The sequence below is a fragment of the Podarcis melisellensis genome (assembly GCF_964234715.1).
Source record: "Podarcis melisellensis genome assembly, chromosome: 14".
Lineage (NCBI taxonomy): Eukaryota > Metazoa > Chordata > Lepidosauria > Squamata > Lacertidae > Podarcis > Podarcis melisellensis.
In genome coordinates, this window is record NC_138546.1 from 17,424,144 (window position 1) to 17,436,972 (window position 12,829).

At 45.9% G+C, this 12,829-nt stretch overlaps 1 protein-coding gene across 1 annotated transcript; it reads right to left on the bottom strand.

The window, feature by feature from the left end:
• Positions 1-3,323: 3,323 nt before the first annotated feature.
• Positions 3,324-12,608, bottom strand: PRR35 (proline rich 35). The gene is made up of 2 exons (XM_081887973.1): positions 10,538-12,608; positions 3,324-8,598 (listed from the first exon to the last, which is right to left on the bottom strand). Exons 1-2 carry the CDS (start codon positions 12,172-12,174, stop codon positions 7,665-7,667), a joined length of 2,571 nt encoding a protein of 856 aa, XP_081744099.1. The 5' UTR covers positions 12,175-12,608; the 3' UTR covers positions 3,324-7,664.
• Between the last annotated feature and the right edge of the window lie 221 nt (positions 12,609-12,829).

Here is a 12,829-nt window from a genome sequence, read left to right on the forward strand (position 1 = left end):
AAGAAGTGAAGGAGAGAAGTGTAAAAAAATGAGTTCTATACCCCAGGGGGAGAGAGGTTAATCCAGCCTTGGTCTTTTCTCCCTCCTGTACCTGCTCTGGGGTGCCTCCAGATAATCAGTTTTTTGTGAGAGGGATTCGGTCACATACTGTAAATTTAGGTTTGTGCAATTAAAGTGGATTAAAGCACTCTCTTGCAACAAAACCACTTTTTAAAGGTTTTTTGTGGTTAGGAAAGTGCTGAAGAAAGTGTGGAACAACAAGTAAATTGATGGAAAGATGTATAACCTCTACACAAATTCAGGATGCGCACTCCTTGTCTTATAATCCTACTCCCCCCAATGGATAAGAACAAATGCTGAATAAAGAACAGACATTGTATAACCTCCACATAAACTTTGAGCAAGCAGTTCAGGATGAAGGCTCAATAAACAATGGTCTGGGGGAGCCCAAGGTTTTCTTCTGCCTTTGCCCTTCTCGTTTGACCCATTTGTCCACCCCAGAGACTCAAATGCAAACATGAGACAGGTGCTCTTGTTAGTATGGGAGACTGGGACAAGGCAAGCTTCCTTCTTCGTTCACCTGAGACCAACTCAGATGCCTATCAGCTGGGCTGTACCATAAAGGAGAAGTAATGGCTGACTATCAGATTTCCTTAGGTTGACCAAATAACCATGTAATGTGGCTGGCACTGGAGCAAGCTGGGTGTCCTCAGGGCGTGATCTGAGCCACGATAAGTCTTGCAAGTCGCTCAACTCCTATCCAATTATCTAAACAGAAAGGTAAACACTTTGCTTTTTGAACTTGAACTCTGATTGCCTCGCTTCATGCTCTCTCCTCCAGTTCCTAAGCAGGAAAGGTTCTTCCTTCTCCATTGTTTCATTTGCCCAGCAGCTATGTTGTTGCTGTTCTCAGAAACCCTTTTTTTTAGTATTCATATCAGTATTACTATTGCTACTAGTTAAGAGCAAGGAGTCCAGGCGTGGAGGTGCTTTGCTGTTCCACATCTTCTTACTGATTTACCTGGTGACCTTGGTAAAGTTGTCTTGTGTTGGAGCCTGTGGGCCTCTCCTCCAGACTCTTTTTGTGTGTGTATTCTGCAAACGCCATTGTGTGATCAATTCCACCATGTGTTGATGGCCACCTTATAGAGTGATTATTATTTTATAAAGCCAAGGGAGGCATTCGCCCTGCCACGAATTGTCTGGAGACAATAGAGCAGAACATCTGCTTTGCATGCAAAACTTCACAGGTTCAACCCCAGGCACCTCCAGGTAGGGCTGGTATTGTTCCTTCTCTGAAACCTTGGAGAGCTGCTGCCCATCATTGTCAACAGTACTGAGGTGCACCAGGGATCTGACTTTGTTATAATCAATGCCACAGTGTTCTGGCCAAGGTGGGGAGGGGGGAGGCTTAAGCCTTCCCAACCACCATCTTGGTAAAAATCTTCTCCTTCCTCCACTGCCCTGTGCTTCAATTAGTGTTGTGGGGGAGAACTGCCATCAGATCTAATTTTAATTTCTGTGGCAGGAGGATACTTTTTTCGCCAAGATTGTGGCCAAGGAGGGAAAGCTGAACCATGCCCCCCCACTCTGCTACTTTTGTTCAGTAGGAAGAGGCATCAACAGGGTTCAAGGACACCTTCTGGGCAAAGGTACTCAAAGCAGGAACAGTGAGTCCCGAGGACCAGATAGAGAGACCTGGAGGGTCCCAGCTGGCCCCAAACCTGAGGTTCTCCATCCCACATGTAATGTGTACTTATGCCCTTTAAGAGCAACAAAAGAATGAGATCCGACAAATGCAGCATGTGTAGCCTTACTGGTCACATGCAGTTAGGACAAGGTAGAACTTCTGGCCCGATTATCAGCTTTAAGCACCATGTGATTTTAAGACAATGATCAGTGGATCAGTCAGGTGCTGCTGCTGTTTGGACTTGGAGTGAATCCAGGCTCTTTGCAGTAAACCAACAAAAGGCCAATGATTCAGAGAAAAGAGGCGATTGCCATCACCGGTTTAGGAAATACAGTGGTACCTCGGGTTACAGACACTTCAGGTTACAGACACTTCAGGTTACAGACTCCACTAACCCAGAAATAGTACCTCGGGTTAAGAACTTTGTTTCAGGATGAGAACAGAAATTGCGTGGTGGCCGCACAATGGTAGCGGGAGGCCCCATTAGCTAAAGTGGTACCTCAGGTTAAGAACAGTTTCAGGTTAAGAACGGACCTCCAGAACAAATTAAGTTCTTAACCCGAGGTACCACTGTAGTTAAAGGTAGGTAGCCGTGTTGGTCTGCCGTAGTCGAAACAAAATAAAAAAATTCCTTCCAGTAGCACCTTAGAGACCAACTAAGTTTGTTACTGGTATGAGCTCACGGAAGCTCATACCAATAACAAACTTAGTTGGTCTCTAAGTGCTACTGGAAGGAATTTTTTTATCTTGTTTCGGTTTAGGAAAGACAGTGAAATTAATCTTAGCCAGTGTTCTGCAGGGCTTAGGGTGAGAATGTGTTTCTAATAATGAGGCTTAGCCAAATATTAGACAAGTCTACTACCAAAGCTTTAACAGCTAAATGGCTACCATAGTGAAGGAACGTCCAAACATTTTGATGTGTTGGGAGTCCAAGTAGGAGCTATTGGAGGGTGCTCTCACTCAGGATTCCACCCAGCCAATTCTCTTTCGGGAGATTCCATTCCATTCCCCAGTTGTCCATTCTGAACAGTCACTTAGCAATTTTGTGCCCACTAGTCACATCTGGTCTTCATTCAACTGTTTTCAGGGTTCCCCCTTAAGTAACAGAGACCAGCTCCATCAATCATACTTGAACTTCTCTTAACAAGGACTACTATTGAACTTTTAAGAATTGGTACCCAGGTTTGCTCCCCCACCCCCCATTTGTGTCATGCTGTTCAGGTGGTAAACCTGCAGGCAGTGACTGCCCTTCTTGTTTTAATTGACTGGTTGTAAGCTGTTCAGGTACAAGCTGGGTACAAATGCTCTAAATAAATTATATATATGGCCTGCTAATACCTCTCTCTTGGGTGATGCTGTTTAGGCAACCCAAGCAAGACAACACCAGAAGCAGAGGGAATGATCCATGTTGCTTCATTGCAGAGGCTGCCTCTGCAACAATAGCAATAATAACCCTAGCAAAGAGATCAGGCTATTCACTTCCACTCATTTTTTAAAATTTAATTTATTTATTTTTTACATTCTTTAGACCTGTGGACAATAAATAACACATAATACTCTTTATCCCCCCCCACCCCCCCACCCCAGTGACATCCCTCCCCACAGCACCATACACTATAAATAAATAAATATAGCATGTATCATTTATTCACCAGTGTTTTGCCATTGACTGATGCACAAAGTGCAGTGGGGTGTTGCCCCAGCATTGGTGTTTGAGTGACTGTTGCATTTCATGGGTGATTGTGGTGGTGGTGGATGCTGTGATAGGAAGTGTGGGCAAACAAGACAATGTTGTGGCAAACTCTAGACGTGCCTCCTCTCACCCCAGCGTTTGGATGTTGACAGCTTAGCTTTTCAAATCGCGGAAATGTCCTCCTACATTAACATCGCTAGTAGAGCACTTTGCTGATAGACAGCCTGGCCTCATCTGCGCCACACATTTAAAAACAGTAATTATACCACTTAAAACAGCCATGGCTTCAAAGAATCCTGAGAACTGTAGTCTGCGCAGTGTGCTGAGAGTTGTTAGGCGATTCCTTGTTCCCTTCAAAGAGCTCCAATTCTCAGAGTGGTTTAACAATCAATCCCTCTTCCCAGTAAACAGTGGGAATTGTAGCTCTTTGAGGGGATAGGGAATCGCTCTCAACACCTTTAACAGACTACAGTTCCCAGGATTATTAGAGGGAAGTGGTCCTGCTTTAAATGTAAAGTGCAGATGGGGCCTATGTCATCCACTGTCAGCTTCCAGAGTTTGTTGGGAGGGCAATGGGGTGAGGGACCTCCAGCCTATGAGCATCATCAAGCCTCCCCATGTAGCCCGCAAGGCTGTTTTGGCCAAGCCATGTTCAGCTGCCCTGCACCTGATGTCACATATTATGTCAGGTGTGAAGCAGGTAAAGGTGAACCTGCAAAGGGCCTGCAAAGCCCCTTGCAAGCATTTCTGAAGCACCAGCTATCATCTGATTAGGGAGTGCTTTTTTTGCAAAGCACACCATCAAAAATAGGTTACCTGGTGTCATTTTGATACCAGGTGATTGGCAGATGGGCAGTCCTACCTGCCTGTCAAATTTAGCCTCTGTGTCTGTAGACCTAAGGATCTAGCCCACAGGCTGAATGTAGCTTCTCATTCCTGGATTACACCTGGGATGCTGGAAGCTGGCCACAGGTTCCCCAACCCTGGCCCATGTGATAACATTTAGCACACATTAAATTACTTTTGGGCTCTTAGCTTGACATCCTTTCCTACAGTTGTGATCCCTTATTCCTGTGCCTTAGGTAAGAGAATATGGCAGGTCCTGCCTTTGGAAAGGCATTCCTAACAAATGGTTGGAGACACACACACACACACACACACACACACGAAGAGCCCTGCTGTATTGGAAGAATGGTTCCTATTGTCCAGCATCCATGTCTTACAGTGGACAACCAAATGCCTCTGGAAAACCTAAAAGCAGGACTTAGTAGTTATTGCTCCCTCACAGTGGGCATCCAGTGGTATACTACCACCGACTCCAGAGTCCAGAGGTTCTGTGTAGCCACCATGGAGCTAGGAGCTGAAAGTTGTTTGAGAAGGTTGCCCATGGGGCACAAGTTTTTATCACTCTCCAAAACTTGCAAACCTCCTTTTTTATACCCAGAAGTGGAGGCCACAGCCCTGTAGCAAAGCATCTGCTTGGCATATGGAAGTCAGCAGGTTCAGTCCCTGGAAGCCACAGGTAGTAAGTAACCTTTTCCCATGGTTAATTTGATGATGAGGCTTTTGAGTTTTATCTGTGAGTTTTCCCCGACCTTCCTGCTTCTATGGTACAGCAAAAGCATTTTTATTTTTAGCGCCTGCCTTTACCATAGTGTATTTATGGTTCTGATGAATGTTAAGCTGGCTTGGTGAATCTTTGAATGGTGAAGGCAGCGAAACAAAAATCCATTAAATTTCATTAATTTGACATGTCTTGAAGAGACAATGGACTGAGATCTTGGAGAGCTGCTGTCAATCAAACCAGATAGTGCTTGGTCAGATGGGATAATGGTCCAGCTTGATGTAAGGCCACTTTTTGTGTATTTGTGTATCCCTGATATGATGTGCATAACGCCATCTCCCTCATGCTGCTTCCAGCTCTCTAGAAACAAAAGAACAAAAAACCCAACCCAGTTGCCTACCTTGGATGCCGTTGCCAGCAGAGTGCATCCAGATTGTTGCTATTTTAGGGTGGGATTCAATCACATGCCAGCATAGTCAGGATGTGCCATTATAGCTGATTGGGAGCTCATGCACAACAAACCTGCTTCCTCAAAGAATCAGGCTTATGCGTGTTAAGGAAAGTGACCAGAAAGTATGAAATGATACTTGCTTTTGTTGCAATGTCATCTAACCTCCCTGTAAACAAATCAGGATGAATATTCAATAAACAGGTCATCTGGAAATACCCACTGTGGATACAGCCTTGAATACAGTTCTGTTCCATAATAGTCTCTGCTGACAATTGAACCACATCGTTAGCCTGCGTTGTGTAAGTATGGTGTTTTTGTTTGTTTGTTTTGTTTTAAAGAAACGAAACGAAAGCAAAACTAGCAAACAGCTTCTGGCATTCTAGCGATGTAAACAACACTTCCGGCAAACTAACACATTATGGTAAACTCATATTCTTCTGTATTCAGGTAGGTAGCCGTGTTGGTCTGACGCAGTCGAAATAAATAAAAAAATTGTCCAGTAGCACCTTAGAGTCCAACTAAGTTTGTTCTGGGTATAAGCTTTTGTGTGCATGCACACTTCTTCAGATAAGTATCTGAAGACAATACTGGACAATTTTGTAATTCATATTCTTCTATGTGTAGAATAACTGCAATGTGTGTAATATCCCTTATGGAATAAGACACCATGCTGATGCCTCCTTCACTGTCTTCACATGGTGTTCACTGCCTCCTCAGAACCATGGGCTAGGCCAAGAAAACTCCCTTCCCTCCCGAAATCTCAAAATGCTGCCATCTCCCAGGGCACTGTGCAGAGATAGAAAACCTGTGACCTTCCAGATGTTGCTGGACCCCCAACAATCAGAGTCCTGGACTCCTTCGGGAGGTTGTGCATTCTCCTTCATTGGAGGTTTTTAAGCAGAGGTTGGATGGCCATCTGTCACGGATGCATTGCAGGGGGTTGGACCCTTGGAAGTCCATTCCAACTCTTATGATTCTAATAAGAATGGAAGGCTACAAGTCCCCATCCACCATCCCTGACATAGGACTGCATAAAGACAAGCGGTAATTTTGAACACTGTCACTTCTTTAAGCAGATGGGAGGGCTGGGGAATTGCTATGGGACCCTTTGCTTCCTTGCGCCCTGTCTAAACTACAAGCTTGTGTCAGTTCTATACCAGTTTCAGTGGCTTGGTTTCCAGCAAAGAATCCATGGAAAGTGTTGCTTGCTGTGAATTCTATTGGAGCTAAAATTCAGGAATGCTGAATCTATAACCCTCCAGATATTTTTGGGCTACCGTTCCCATCATCCCGACCCATCGGCCATGCTGGCTGGGGTTGATGAGAGCTGGTGTCCAACAACATTGGAGGAACTCCAATTTCCCAATCCCGTGTAACTCCTTTCATAAAATTATAGGGACAGGACAGGGAATGATGCTTAAACCAGTTTAACAATTGAAGCTGTGAAGTAGAAAGATAACCACTTATCTGAATATTGTCAGGAAAGGGAAGCTTTTAAAATTCACATGAAGAAAAGAATTGTGTTTTTTAGTTTTGCTAACAATGCTGGTGACAAGCTTCCCCAACATTTTCCAGTACTAAACCAGTAAGTAAGTACACACAAAACAGTGCCATACCACATTAAACAGTCACAGCTTGTCCCAAAGATCCTGGAAACTTTAAATTGTTAAGGGTGCTGAGAATTGCTAAGAGATCCCTATTCCCTTCACAGGGTTATATTTCCCAGAGTGGTTTAACAGTCAGTCCCTCTTCCCAAGGAACTATGGGAGTTGTAGCTCTGTGAGGGGGATAGGGGTCTCCTAAGTAAGCTCCCTACAAACTCTGTGGAACCCAACCCATATGACTGCTTAATAAACAGGTAATCTGGAAGCGAGCCTTATCAGAAAATGTATCTTGCTTAGCTGATAAGGGAGGAAATGGGGCAGATCCCCTTCTTACACATGTCCTTGCAAAAGGCGTTGATCTCATTTGCTCCCCAACCATCTCCAGGTCTGAAGATTGGGGGCACAATGAGAGGAGGACTTACAGGTGTGGATGGGACTTTCCAAATACAGCTCCATTTCATAAATATCTGAAAAGGGGACACTATATGATCCACCTGGATTCCATGGCAGGAAGTTCAAGAGGCCATTGTGATGGGTAGGGCACCTTCCAGACCTCAAAGCCTTTTTCAACTGTTTGTTGGAGTTGGCGGGAAGAGTGTGGAAAGGAGTTTTGTGGGCAGGGGACATGTCGAAGCGCTCTGGGCAAGTGCAGACAGAGAGGATCACGGGTCTGTGTTTATAGGACTGTGGATGCACACCCTGTCTGTCTCGTTTGGCAGACCACATGACAGGGAGCGTGGGATGGCTCGACACCCCATTGTCGGGATGTCTTCGGTCACAGGAAGTGGTGGGCCTGGGTTGGGGTTGGGTCTCCCATCTGTGCACAGCAGGACACTGGAGTCTGCCTCACACTTGGTGGTACGGCTGTAATAGGGCTCCATCACATGCCTGAGTTCTAGTGGGACAGTAAGTGGGAGCACCTCGGCTTTGATGACAGCTCCCAGGTGGGTGTCTGAAGAGGAGCTTCTCCGGAGAGCCTCTGAACGACTCATTTTGATCAACAGGTCAATGGTTTTGTTCTCTGTCTCAACAAGATGATCAGATGCCTCATCCTCTTCGCTAGCTTCACCCACCACCAAGCATCTATTGATGGAACCTGGATCTTTGTCATAGACCTTCCCAACACCAAGGGCATCCTTGGGTTCCTTCTTGTCCTGGTATCCTTTCTCCAAACCTTTTGAGGACCTTTTCACCGAGAGATCCAAAGGGCCCTCACTGGGCTTGGCTGCCTTCTCCAGCGCTTGATGTATATGGAACAGTTCCTGCCGGATTTTGATTAGCTGGTCTCTTAGCTGCTTCTGTGCTGGGCTGTCCTCTTTGGCCAGGTCTGAGAGCTTCTTCTCCACATCCTGATACTCCTCTAAAGTTTTGGACAAGTCACCAATGAGCACTGTTGTTGCCTCTGGGTCTCTCGGGTCAACAGTTACAGCTTCTGCTTTGCTTGGCTTGAGAAGTAGGTGGTCCGAAGGTGTAATTATGGGGGATAACATGTCAGAGCCGCCAATCTTTTCCTGGTCTTCAGGTGGGCAGGCATGGAGTTCTACGTGCCAATGGTCCAGAGACTTTGAGGGTTGCATAGGGGCAGCTCTCAAACTGCTAAAGGTAGAGGGACAAAAACAGACAGGGTGGAAGAGAACTGTTAATGAAGTAGTGCAAAAAAACAGAACAACATCTAAGGTAAAATAAGACCTCTCTGGTTTGGTTGAATGAGTTTGCAAGGGGCACTTCCAGATTGTAACTATTCTTGGGTGGGAATCAGTCACATCAACAAATTCAGATTGCAAAATTTAAATTGATTTGGCATTACCCTTTGTTTTGTGTTTTTCTCTGAAAGAGCACATTTTTTTGTACCATTGCCACTTTTTTGTACAATATTTACATTCTGAAGTGTCTTCTAATTCTGAGCTACAATTGCTTCTGCAACTGAGAGTAAATGGACTCAACAGCTCTTTATGATTAATGTTTAAATTTATATTCAGAAACACAGTGTTGGAGATGGATGTTGGTCCAGTGTTGACCAGCATTGGTCAATGTATCCATTGACCGGGAATCACATTGGTATCCTGGCATATCACCTTCCCAAACTCTTGCACCTGGGGCAATCCTACCACATGTGGAGGTATGTACTGACCAAACTTCACCCTCTCCAACATATAGGAGAAACATTAGGGTTTAGCAAGGATAACTTCCTTGGTGCCACTTTGGTAATATATTCAATGACAGCTCCCTAGTAGCAGATGTTGTTTTGTATAGTGGCTTAACCACAGGGCATTGCAGCCTTTCATTTCCATGTATTCTTCAACAACCCTACCACCACCATTGCAATGAACTTTTCTGATAAGGGCAGCAAGAGGAACATCATATAACATTACATGATGTTGGCTATTTAATGAGCAATCTTTCTGATTAGTGTGCAGGGAGATTAGATTACGTTTCATCAAAGCAAGTGTCACCCCACACCTACCAGTGCAGCTTCCCAGCCACTTTCCTTATTGTAATCTTTGGGGCAGTGGGTTTGTTCTGCAAGAGCTCCCAAGCAACTCCCAATCAGCATCACCTTAATTTGCCAGTATGTGATTGATTCCTAGCCAAATACCACAGCAGCTTGAAGACATGCCCACAGACTTTTTGTGATAAGGAAAATGACAGAAAAATGTACCGGACAGCAGGGAGATAAAAATGGCTCAACTTCATCTAACATCCTCAGAAATGAATTGAGATGAAAGCTCAGTAAATAGTTGATGCCATCTAACCTCCCATCAGACCCTGTGCAAATAAATCGAGATGAATGCTCAAGGAACAGAATGTGCCTGGTGGGCGGAAAGATACATGGTTGCCCGCTGCAAAACAGAGTAGGCAGTAACAGCCTGAATGGCCAAAGCGGCCTGACTGCATCATGTGTTCCAAACAACTCTAAGCTTTGCTTTAACAAGTCTCTGGTCTGTGTGCCCATCATTCAGCATCAGGCCTGGACTCTGCAGCAGCCTGTTAAAATAGAGGTCCCTAGCTTGATAACCCCGGATGTAACCCTAATCCCATTCCCCACTTTATATTTGTATGTATACATATTGAGGAGAATTCATTTAAAAAAAATAAAAGAAAAATTGCTTGCAAAGCTATAGAGCAGGAGTGGGAACCTAATTCAGCTCAGGGGCCGTATTCACTTCCAAGCAACTTTCCAGAGGCCACATGCCCATTTGCGGCCAGAGGCAAAAGTGGGTGGAGCAATGGAAGTGAATGTTATCTTTGTACATTGGGCTTCTTTTACATATATACACCCCGGCCTCTCCTCCATCCGTGCAATCAGAGTTCAAGGAAATATCCCAGCCAGGCAAAAAGGCTCAAGGATGGTATGAAGTAGGGCTGCTGAGGGGTGTGGCCTGGAGAGAGGGGGTGTGACGGGAGAATCCCAAGAGCCAGACAGAGAGGCTTGGTGGGATGCATTTGGCCCCTGAGTCTGAGATTCCCCATTCCTGCCACACAGGATATCTTATGAAGCATGTATTAGGGATGGAGGCTGTGTAGCGCATCATACCTGGCCTGGTATGTGACTTTTGCAGGAGTCAGTACATCAGAGCCTACAAAATCAAGGCCGTTCCCTGCAAATTTCCTCTTCAAGTTGCTGTGGTTGGTCCCTCCACTATCCAAGCAAGTGGCCATGGGTAGTTCTGCCTTCCTGACACTATTGGGGAGAAGGGCGGCTCCATCTTTTAAACCCACGATGCTCCGGTAGGCATCAGGGACTGGCTTTCTGCACAGGCTGTTGACACCCAGAAAAGAACCGCTCTCCTTCTCGCGGAGCAGCCATTTCTCCTCTTCCGTTTGGAGCAGCAACGCTTTGTGGCTTGTTTCTGGAGGAGGCGTCTCTTCCCGGAACCCTTTCACCCAAGGATAGCCGGTCTTCAGCACTGGCACCTTCAGCAGGCCAGCTTTGGGGGGCTCTGTGGGGGTTTTGGCCTGGGGAGGAGCGGGCACGGCAGCTGCGGGCTGTTGCTGGGCCTCAGGCTTGGCGGCAGCCATCTTGTTTTCCGCTGAACCAAAAGAATGCTCGAAGAGGAGCGGGTAGTAGAAGCGGGGCAGGAAGGCCGACCTCTCAGGGTTCTGCAGGGGCTGGAAATGAGCAGAATGGGGGTGCATCAGCTGGGCAGTGGAGGCCAGAAAAGGCAGCTGGGTCAGGTGGGAGTGTGGCGTGGTGCTGCTGGTCACAGAAGGGCTGAGATAAGAGAAGAGGTTGGGGTTCAATGGATAGTTGATCCCCAGCAAAGAGAGGTTGAGGCTCTGGGGTTCATGGTATTCACCGTATGCCGGAGGAGGATAACAGGGGATGATGTTGCCATCGGGAGACAGCGTTGGAACCTCGCTGGCACCTCTCCTTTGCGCGTTGGCTACTAGCTTCCATTGTTCCATCAGGACCCCACCAGACCCGGGACACTTTTTGGGCACTTTGCAGTGCTTTGGTTTGGCTTCTAACTCCAGAGGGGAAGGCGGCTCTTTCCCCTTCACTACGTGCTTCTTCAAGGAGAAGACATCCGTGATGATGAAGTCCGGTGTGGGGTCTTTGCAAGGCTTATCCCTCTTATTTTTAAACTGGAAGAGCAAGGTGTTCATGTCAGGCTCTGCTGAGTCCTCACCAGCAGGGCTGGCCTCTTTCGCCTTCTCCTTCTTCTCCCCGGAGTCCATGTCCTGCAGCAGCTCAGACAGCTCCTCCTCTTCCTCCTCCACCTCCTCTTGGAACTGGTTGGTTTCATCACTCATCCTTTCTGAGGCCAAGTCTTCAGTCCCTGCAAGTTTGTCTCTGCCGCTCTCTCTGTCCGCTGCCTGCTTGTGGTTTGTGGTTCCACTGGCCCCTGAGGTGCGCATTTCAGGCTCATCAGGCCTCCCGCGAGTCCGCGAAGCCTCTGTGGCATGCAGGAGCCGGAGATCCGGGTGGAGGAGGTTGCCTTTCTTATAGGGCCAGTCCGACTCAATGAGCAGCGAGAGGGAGTTTTTGCACAGGCTGTACTTCATGTGGTTGTAAAGGTGGGATTTCTCCATGCAGGTGAAAGGGCACTGGAAGCACTTGTAGTTATAGGGCTTCCCCCATGGCCTGGGGATGTAGTGGGGCTTCTTGGGCTTGCGTTCTTTGTGCTTGTAGACCGAGGCCAGCTTACAGCCCGCTTCTTCCTTCGACATGGCTGCCCCCAACAACCCAGATCTCAAGTTATGGGGTGTGGGGCTCGAGGCATCCACACCCGACGGCTCACCTTGCTGTAACCACAGCACAATCTGGAAAGAGAGAGAGCACAAAGATGCATTAATAGACAGTGGGCAAAAATGTATAAATCTAAATCAAATAAGTGTTGGAAATGTAAAGAGAAAGAAGGTTCTTTTTATTATACGTGGTGGTCTTGTAGTAAGGTTAAAGCTTACTGGGAAATGATATATAATGAAATGAAAAGGATGTTTAAAATAACCTTTGTTAAAAAATCCGAGAAGTTTTTCTTTTGGTAATTATAGGGACAGAACTACCTAAATTCATGTACGCAACTACAGCAGCAAGAATGTTACTCGCCCAAACATGGAAAGAAGCAGAAGTCCCAGCAAAGGAAGAATGGATACAAAAACTTACGGAAATGGTGAAATTTACCGGAAGAATAAGAAATCAAGATAACAAACTTTTTATAAAATAATGGAAATGGTTTATTGAAAATTTACAGATAAATTGTAAACGGATAAGATCATTGGCAGGATTGTTATAATAACCTGCAGTTTTATAAGAGTATATATTTGAAGTAGATTAATAAATGAGCAAATTAAGTTAATTTGGATATGCAGAGGATATTAAAAA